Genomic DNA, 10,670 nt, shown 5'->3' on the forward strand with positions numbered 1-10,670 from the left:
TTTTTAGTAGAGATGGGGGTTTCACCGTATTGTCCAGGCTGGTCTCGAACTCCTGACCTCAGGTGATCCACCCACCTTGGCCTCCCGAAGTGCTGAGATTACAGGCATGAGCCACCGTGCCTGGCCTCCAATTGTAGTCTTTAAAGACTTACTTGTAATATGCTTCCCAGCTAAATAACAGGGGGAGTTTAAAACAAATTCCTACCAGTAAATATTTTTCTAATCTATAAAACGGCATAGCATTTCTTAACTAAAATATAAACGGATCCTATTTGAGCACAGAGGGGGAGAACATATCATTCAGTATATTGATTAGATATTGCAGAGATTTTAGTAAAATTGAAGTTTATTAAAAATATATACAAAATATCAACTTGAAATACATTTAAATGAGATGTACTCTCTCTTAGATAAAAACGATGTTTCTTGCACCCAAACAGCATTTCCTCTGTTTTAATGGTTATTGATTTCATCAGTGGTGCTGATCAGTTACATTATGACTATAGCTGAGTTATGGCAACTCACAAAATAACCATAATTGAGAGACATCTCACTCTCCAGATATTCAGTGAGATGCTTCCTCATGGCAAAACAGACAAAATTTTCTGGGTTTGGCTGCACTGTTCTTTGTGTTTAGGTATTGACGTTCTGATAACCCTAACTTGGCCTTGCTTAGTAACAAGAAAAAATATCATTTGCCATTTTAATGTAATGAGGTTGGGGGAAGAAGAGAAAACTACGATTAAAAGCAGACCTCATCAAACTACAATAAAATATAAACTACTAAAAGTCTGACTATCTGATAACCAAAGGCGTAAAATAATCTTTTAACATTTTTACTTTGTTTACATAGATGTGAAAGAGTGTTTTAAAACGATACTACCATGCAGAGCTGATGTTCATGCACGTGCTGGAGTATGTTCTGATTCGTCAGTCTCCCATGATATTTGCTTGGTATTTATCCCCGTTCCAGATGTTGAATGTCTGGAATAGCATTCCTGCTTTGAAATATTTTTCAAAGTGTAAGAAACAAAACAACAAATAGGGTGTGATTACCCCACTTCTTCCCCCAGACTCCCCCTTCCTCACACAGTTCATGCCACATGCCACTCTCCTGGGCTATTGGAAGTACCTTGGACCTTGCCTCCCCACCCCACTCTGGGCTCATCCCGTCATCTCCCATGCTGCAACCTGACAGAGAGTTGCAAGTTGCAAAACTGATCTTGTCACCACCACTCTCCACACTAAATCCCTCTAATGCCTCCCCCATTCTTTTTGGATAAATTCCTTCTGCTTGCATAGCCACATGCTTGTCTTCTTCAGCTTCACCTCACACTGTGGTCACCTGCCTTCTACTCACTCAGGAACTTCTCTCCATTGAAGAAGTTCTTCTCCCCTGTTCCAGGGCTTTCCCGCTGACGGTTGTATGTCCCCCACACCATGCCCAGGTGGCCACCTCATTCCACAGATGTCTTCCAACTCCATCAACAATTATTTGGAAAGGCTTCCTTGATCCCCCAATTTAAGCCAGTTCTCTTGATGCAAGTGTCTTTCCTTCAGGATAATTATTTACATTTGAATCAAGATATATTAATTAATGTAATTATTTCATATTATCATTTTCTACATAGCATTGTAAGCTCTATGTGAGCAGGGTTCTTGAAACCTGTAAATAGTTTTGATCATTACTGTAAACTCAAAGCCTAGGACAGTGATTACATGGGATAAATACTTAATATGTTGTATCAAATAACAAATGTTTGCCCTTATGTAAGCAGAGTAACCTCTGCTTATAAGTTTTGTAACCTCTTAATTAATTATATGTTTCATTATAAGGGCTGACTCTTGTTACAAACACATTTTAAGTTGTGTCACTGTTGGTTAATTTATTCAGTTAAATATATTAATTCTGAAATTTATTTAAAATCAGAAAAATCATGATAATATTTATAAATAACCAATGACTCATAAAAACAAACAGAATGGTATCAAGGGAATATCTCTTCCTGCAAAAAAACGAGCAAACAAATAAAATCACATTTATCAGCTTTTCTATAAAGAGGTTTGTTTTTAAATCTAATTTTAAATTATGATAATAATGGATTTTGAAGTGTTAAACAGAAATCCAAATATAGGTGGTATTTTCCATGCTCCTCAACTACAAAATTTAATTTTAGAGATGGCTAACCATCTATCAAGTGTTATTGGATTAGCATGGTAACAATATTATGAAATAGAGTTTTTCTCACTTAAAATCCCAAAAGGAGCCCTGAACAAGTCATTTTAAAAAAACAACAAAAAAAAATTACTGAATAATATTTTCACAAGAGTTAAATGAGATATTAAGTATAAATGAAAATCTTCAAACATGTAATATATTAAAGTAACTTTTGTTATTTAAGGATTGCCGATAACATGTCAAAATTTTTCTGACTTTAGATTTTAGAAGAATTAAGTAAAAGAGATCATCCAGGAGTTCTGTGTAACTTTGTGTAAAGTTAAATTTCATCTGTGGTTTCCATGTCCAAAATAGAAATTTGAAAGATCCAACAGACCTGAAGACACACACCTTTAAATGGAAAAATGGTTGCTATTTGTTTAATATTTGGTAAGATTTCAAAGTATTGGTTTTTCTTACATCTAAGTATGAAAGATTCCATCCAAATTTTGAAATGTCCTTTGCCCTCATATATGAAAATGTGCGCGCATGTGCATTCACGAAGGGGAGAGAAATGATCGATGCTCTAATGAGAGCTGGCACCAAACCCGGAGTAGGCAGCTGCTGTGAGCTTTGTCATTACAAGTTCGACGTGACATAGGATTTGGGAAATGCTGGGAGCATTCGAAGGCTGCCCTGTCTAGGCCCCATCATGCTCAGCTCCAGACATTACCCCCACCAAAAAAGCATCACGCAATGCCACATAAAATTATTTGGATGTGTCCAACCTCTTCCATCACGTGGTTACTCCATACAACCTCAACAGATTCTCTGGCACCTGATCAATTTTGAGGCACTATTTGTCAATCTAAAGTGGTCAAGAACATGATGGCTACAACCCCTTGCTGTTCAGTTACTTGTCTTGTATTCAGATAATTTTTCAAAAGAATGAACTATTTTAAAAGGTTATGTTTTATAAAAAGTCACTTGAAAGTGGGATAAGATTTTCTATCTCAAACCGTTCCTCTGCAATTATAAGTAGCAAAACCTGAAGAGACACAGGTCTTTATACTGACTTTAGACTCATTCTGTTTAGATAACTGTATCACAGAAGTATTAGATCAACAAAGGTTGAAATCATTTCTTCACGAAGTTTCACCCTCCCATCAAAATCCAATGCTCAGCTCTCAAAGTCAGCAGGAGATTTCAATGTAAGCAGAGCAATGATTTTTGTGCCTACAGATTTTCTTTCCTAAGAGAAGAAAAAAATGGTAACTGCTAATCAATAGAAAATCCACCACCAGTGGAACACACGTGTGCTTGCTAAAGCAGCATTTTCAGAACCCACATTGAATCTTGAGCACAGAAGCAAAGTGCCTGTGCCTAGAGGCTCCTCCAGACCTTGTGCATTCCTAGAATCTTATGGAGCTATAATCTCTTTTCCATAAATCCCAATTCCAGAAGGTCTTTATTCCTGAAATCACGTTACAATCTCTTTAAAACCAGATTTGGAGAGATGGTATGTGGAAATGTTTCAGTGAATCCTTGGCTATCTTTACATTTGTTATGAATGTTCCCTATCTTTGATATTTAACACACAAATGGAATTTATTTCCACACGTTTGGCTGGCTTAATTCTGGGCAGAATTGTTACAAGTGAGAGCTTAAGGGAACTATTGCGTTAAAAATGTTATTGGTAATATTTTTGTGTAGACTCTCATGAAGAGGATGTGTAGTCTATCTGTGGATGAAGAAGGTGGTGAATATATGCATGAATCAATAAGGAGAGAGATACAGAAATGGTTAGATGCTCACTGAGGCACTGTTCATCTTGGGAGGAAGTAGCAACAAATTACATTACTAGCCACTTATGAGTGATTAATTTACACACTGAAATATTACAACTCATTGAAAGAAATGAATGAGTCTGTGTACAACGATATGAAACAAACACATATAGGCCCAGAGGCAGACCTACTCGTGTATTGCATAAGCATAGACAAGCATTTAACACAATACACATCACTACTTAATTTCAGAGAATAAGATAATATTAGAGTCTGTTAGTAATATTTGAATTTGTTTTTAAGAGTATATCATAACCATTTAAAAATAATGAAGGAAAAATGAGGAACACGCTATGTCAAGGACAGCTTGTATATTATACAGGCACGGACCTGGGGAACAGGGTGTCTAAAAAGTTAAGGTAGCAGGTGGGAGGTAGAGCCCTAGACACAAGAGAAGAAACTTCTTCCACTGAAGTTTCATTTGATCTGGTCTTGCTGCATTTATAATGTACAATTGCACAATGTAGTTAAAATATTCCCTTACAATGAGAAGATACAACCTTTATAATAAATAAAAAATCAAGTCTACTACCATGTATTAGCTGATTGGCAAATAACACTGCCAAAAGTAAAAATAAAAATAATGGATAATAATAGTAATAATAATGTGGTTTTTTCTTCACTCAAACTAGCTTCCAATCATTGGAAAATAATCTGTTTGTCTTTGGTGTTGGTAACAAAATACTAATATTGTCTGAATAAGTATCTTTTTTATAATATTTCTTACATTTTTCTTTAACATTTAATGTTTAAGGGAAAATGCCTGTGGACTTTAAAAGTCAAGAACTTCAGATAAATATCTATTTTTTGAATCTCAGTTTTCATCATATCTTTTCACTGGTTTTTTGACTGCTGGCATTTATATTTGCTTTTTGCCTGGAATAATTGCTTCTTATTTAAAATCCTCTGAATTTCTAAATTGAAATATTGGATTACTGCTCACAATGACGGTTTGGAATTTTCTTCAAGATGCACATTTTTCTTTCTTTAACCTTTAAAGAAACGAGTTGAAGCATGTCATGGTATGTATTTCTACAGCAACCACTTTGCTTCTGCAATTTCAGACACTTTACACTGTCTTTCAAGAATAAATATCACTTGAGAAAGACTGGCGGGGGTAGCACATCTCTCCAGCCTCAAACTATTCCTTCCTCAGGGCAGAATTTCCCCCTCTCCCTCTCTTGTCATTCTCACCTTCTTCTTGTCTGAACTCATCAACATTTCAGCCAAATTACTGTGCTGCTAAGTCACTGGGAAGATCAGGACCCCACACCAAGATGATCACCTTAGAAATGCACAAAACCCTAGAATGGGTAAAGAGAGATCACATATTTCAGATAGAAAAGTGGGATGTTTTTGTAGATAGGTAGCCTAAATGTCTGCTCTGATCAGGAAAACTGTCTTAAGCAGAAGTTATAATTTGCCTTAATAATGAATCAAAAAGTGAACGCCAAAGTATCTGCCTTTAGTCAATTTAAATGTAGCAAATGAAATATGACTTAAAACAGGGTCAATCTTGAATACAAAATATCAACTCTCTGAACACATACAAACGTTTCCATAAATATATAAAATGTATTTGTATTTCATAGACAACTAAGGTATAATTTAAACTACATTTGTTTTTGCAAACACCTAAATTTCATTATCTGTCATTCATTAAGAAAAGGAGTTGAAAGAAAAAAAACTTTAAACACTAATGTATAATTGCAAGTTTGTTTTAGGCAACTGTGGAAATGGCATTTTTTTGCATATTTGTATAACACAATATATGTGTAGCCCACAGCCAAGAGGAGTGCATAAATTTTCCCCTGGCATAGCTACTATTTCCAATCACACCCAAGAGGATATTTTATCTGCTTTGTGTATATACACACACACACACACACACACATATATATATATGCACACACACATCTTCAACATTTGTTAACATTAACATTTATTTTGTTTCCTGTTATGCATGTGTATATGTGCTTTTATTTAATAATGTTAGTTAACGTTTCCTTTTTCTGTAAATAATGATAGTATAATTTGAAAAGTCTGGCTCAATTCCCAGACTTAGGTCAAGCTAATATACTAATATATTTAGACCAGTTTACTGTTTTATTGGACTTTGATGTTGAGCTATATTTTTTGAAAGAGTATTTTTATGTTGCAAGTTCCAAAAAAGATCCTAAAAAAGACAAAGCCTTGTTTTCTTTTTATCTTTAACTGTAATAAGAAGTTGGATCTAGTTTTGAAACTCCCACAATTTGCAGCACATATATTTTGGATTATGTGGGAGGCTAAAATTATATTGGGCATGAGAAATTGCTCCTATCTTATTTTCTGGCATAAAATCTTGTTTTTCTTTACTGTTTTTGTATGTCTCAGAACTTCAGAAAAAGGAAGAGCCTGCATCCACAATTAAAGAAAAAGTAATTATAAATTTATAACATCACAAGTGAACCCAACTTACTTCTCCTAATATTTTTGGTTTGGATTTATTGCTAAATAGCATCATCGTTCTCTTAGACATGAGGTTGAAAATTTCTGGGTTACTGTTGACTTCTATCTTATTCCTACTTTTTGAATTCCTTTTGTTTATTTTTATTCTTTCTATTATCACAGATTCTACTCATTTTTGTTCCTCTGTAACTATTACCTAAATACATTTGAGTTTCCTAATTGTCTTTTATAATTTACTTTCTTTCCTCTCCAATCTGTCATTAATTTTGAAGCCAAAACATTCTTGATCATAATATTTACTTCATTTTAATGATTTCTCATTGTCTAGTGTGTTGAGTTTGAGGAAGAATGCCGGTGTCCTCTCTGTTACAGCTATATCTTAAAATTACTTCAGGGATTTTTAAATACAACAATCTCTGGACCATAACCTCGAGACTGTGATTCATTATGCAAGAGTGGACATGGCTCTTTGAATTTCTAACAAATGTCATTGTGTTTTAATTGTGCTAATGAAACCCTGCACTGGCAACCTAATAAAGTAGTCTACAAATAACTGGTACTCAATAAATATTTGTGGAACAAATGAATTATTGATTCTTTGTATGAATAGCTCATTCTCAAGTAAACAGCTGAACATCAACCTCTCCCACCCCACACCCCTTTTGAATTGTTCTTCATAAAACTTACTCCTGTATGAAAGCATCTTCTGTGTGTGAATTTTTACACACATGGAATGTGAGATCCCTGAGAGTGGAGACTTGTTTGTTTTGTTCACCACTGTCTCAGTGCCTGCAATAGCACCTGGTAAATCATAGGGTCTTCTGAAATAATTTCTGAATGGATATATGAGTGTTAGGAAAAGCCTGAACATGGTAGATAAATGAGAAGTTACCACCAGAACACCAAGTTCCTGACATACAGTTTCAAGGTCCAGCAACATAGTTTCTAAGAACTAGCTGTTCGCTAGATCAACTATACAGATTAGCAAGTCTTTTAACTAAGTGTTGAGCAGAGTACTGCTCTGAGATTTAGCACCTCAGTTTTTCAGGGCCCTAAAGACCGTGGATTGCTTCTAGAGACGGACTGTCAATTAGGAAGACTTTCTGCAGTTATGGAAATGGTCTATGTCTGTGCTGTCCAACATGGTAGCCAAGTGTGTGTGGTTATTGAGTACTTGGAATATAGCTAGTGACACTGAGGAACTAAAGTTTTAATTTCAATTAATTTAAATAGCCTTAGGTTGCTAGGGCTTACCGTATTGGACAGTGCAGTTCTACAGTTATTCTTGTCTCCTCATACTCAAAATTATCTTATGATGCTATCATAACCTAAAGATTAGCCAGGGACCCTATCATGGATATGGCAGTCATGCCCTGTGAAAAATTCCATTAATGACATCACATTTTGTGATGTGTAGAGCAAAATCTCAGTCTCCCTGACTAAGGCCTGTTCCTTAGTGGATACCTGGCTTTCTCCCTTGTCTACCTCCCTCAGTGGAGAGTCCGCCTGCTGACAGTGCTCTCCTTAGGTGCCTGTCTCTGGCTGTCCTGGGCCATCTGCACAGCGTCGTGCATGAGCTCCACTGTGGGGAGTCTCTAGAGATGAGCTGAGCTTACCCCACACCAACTGAAGGAGTCTATCTTAGTCCTGAAGATCCCAAGTCATCCTCATATCCCCATGAATGTGAATGGAAGCTGGGCCTGCTCAGAGAATCATCAGGGCTCTTCCTTGTGGCCTGGAGCCGACTGCCAAGGAATGCCTAGGAACACACTCAGTAAGTGTGCTGCCCTTAGGCCAGACCAGACTTGAACCCTGCAGAGAAATCCCGTAGGTATGTCTGCAATTGCTCATTTGGGTGCTGTAAACTTAACGTTGTGAAAAATAGAAAGACTTACGTTATCCGGTCTCTCCTGGGAAAACATGTAGGTTTAATCATTCCTGAATTTTCCTTAGTTCACACAGATTTATATCCTAAAAATTGGCATTGGGTAGGTATGTCAGGTTATCATTTTAAAAACATAGAAGCTTGAACAAGATATATCACTCCAGTCTAGAATGTCTATATGCAGAGTATCCACAAAAGAACCCAACTTCAAAATTCTTTCATGTCTATACGCCTTCAACATTCTTTGTCCTCAACGTTCTTTCATGTCTAGAATGTCTATATGCAGCGTATCCACAAAAGACCCAAACTTCTTTCATTTAAAGAACCAAACTTCTTTAAATAAAAATGACTAGCAATAATGTAATATTTTACCATTTACGAAGAGTTTAACGATGACAATATTCATCTTGAGTTAATTTCTCATGAATAACATTTTCATTTCTTAAAATTTGCTGAATGGAAAGCCAGAAAGTAGAGTGAAGCAAGTAATGTGTGTGTGAGTAGTCATTGGATACATGCATAACAGTGAGCAAGTTTATCAGCTCCTGCATGGGGCAGTGTTCTGATTATCTTTTGCTGCATAAGAACCATAAGAACTACACCCCAAATTAGTGGCTTCAAGTAAAAACTTACTATTGTATATGATGATTCTGTTGCTCTGGGATTTGGAAAGGGCACGGCAGGAGGTCTCATCTCTGCTTCACAATGCCTATAATTTAGCTGGGAGGACCCGAAAGGCTGGAAAAGCTGATGGGTGCTGATTCTCTCCAGCCTTTTCAGGTAGGCAGCTTGGGGTTTCTTACAGCCTGGTGGCCTCAGTGCAATCTGACATTTGCATGGCAGCACAGAGCCCCCACAGTGAATGTTCCTAGAGACAGGAACATGTCAGCGTTGGAAGCCTGAGCCCAGTACATGGTTCAGCCTTACTTCTGCCATATTCTGTCAGCCAAAGGAGAACCTAGCCAAGGATCACTCACGTTAATGAGGAGGAGACCTAGGCCCTCACCTCTCCCTGGGAGGAGGATCAAAGAGTTTGAATCTTTAATTCCCAGCAGGCAGACAGCTTTCCATTGTTATAAACCACCTCCCCCTCACTCCATCTGCCTGTGCTAATTGTTTGCTTACAGGAATTTGTTTTGCACGGTGTAGAACTGGGATAACTTTGTGCTTATTTTGCAGTTAAAAGGGAGAGGCGCTAGGTTGGAAATTTTTAAAAAGCGAAGGTTTGAAAGCCAGTAAGACCTGGAGTGAACTCTCCTGTCAGTTATTTGCCAACTGTATGACAGCCATTTATAAAAAGAAATGCAAACCTCAATATCCTCATCTATAAAAATAAAAAAAGAAGACTTACCTCGCTGAAGTATTGAGATTAAAAATATGACAAGTGCTAAACCCCACACATATTATGTGCTCCATTGATGTTGCTTATCCTTTCTCCCTTTTGCAGGGTGTAAAGGAATCTGAACACGACTGATTTTTTTTTAATTTTTAGATCCAGATATACATTGGGTAAAACGTCATAGGTTTTCAAAGGAATAGTCTTCTGAGCAAATCTGAAAACCCTCTAAACTCCATTGCTATGTTAACTCTTTATCTTTATATGAATTTAAATTCCTCTAGAAGTTAGATAAAACTGTAGTAAAGCTACAAAATACTTTTGACATATTTTCAAGAGTGACAACCTTCAATTAATTTGTAAGATACAGGAATACAATTTTTCCAATTAAAATGCACCTCTTCGTTTCTGGAGTGTTAATAACCATTTACACTTACAGTTCAAACAATGCAACCTTGTAAAACATACAGAACTTACGAAGAGATACGTAACTGTTTTTATGAAGCAAACAAGTAAATTATTTTCCTCAATCCCATGATTTACTTTTGTGTAGTGGGAATTTAAGGCAGTAGTTTTGCTTTCAAGTACCAACTTTTCAATACCTATAGGTGCAAACCCAAGGTAGGTCTCACACAGCTCCTCACTTACTAATCTGTTCATGTTTAATTCTTTATTTTTATTTATTTATTTATTTACTTATTTACTTATTTTGGAGACAGGGTCTCAGTCTGTTGCCCAGGCCGGAGTGCAGTAGCGCCTCGGCCTCCCAAAGTGCTAGGATTACAGGCGTCAGTCACCACACCCAGCCCGTTAATATTTAATCTCCTAGAAGGTGATCTTTTTTTTCTTTTTTAAAAACAGACAAATTGCAGCTCCTTCTCTGAGCTTTTCTAAACTATTGGAGACAGGGTCTCAGTCTGTTGCCCAGGCCGGAGTGCAGTAGCGCCTCGGCCTCCCAAAGTGCTAGGATTACAGGCGTCAGTCACCACACCC

At 36.7% G+C, this 10,670-nt stretch overlaps 1 protein-coding gene across 1 annotated transcript in view; it reads left to right on the forward strand.

Annotated features, from left to right (window-relative positions):
• Nucleotides 1-9,085: 9,085 nt before the first annotated feature.
• The window catches only part of DAOA (D-amino acid oxidase activator), a gene marked incomplete at its 5' end in the record, with an annotated part of 73,054 nt that continues 71,469 nt past the window's right edge, over nucleotides 9,086-10,670 (forward strand). Inside the window, 3 exon segments of the mRNA XM_011933946.1 lie at nucleotides 9,086-9,113; nucleotides 9,827-9,853; nucleotides 9,856-9,922. Of these exon segments, the coding sequence (XP_011789336.1) occupies nucleotides 9,086-9,113; nucleotides 9,827-9,853; nucleotides 9,856-9,922 (122 nt within the window).

The sequence above is a fragment of the Colobus angolensis genome, unplaced genomic scaffold (assembly GCF_000951035.1).
Source record: "Colobus angolensis palliatus isolate OR3802 unplaced genomic scaffold, Cang.pa_1.0 Scaffold13, whole genome shotgun sequence".
NCBI lineage: Eukaryota > Metazoa > Chordata > Mammalia > Primates > Cercopithecidae > Colobus > Colobus angolensis.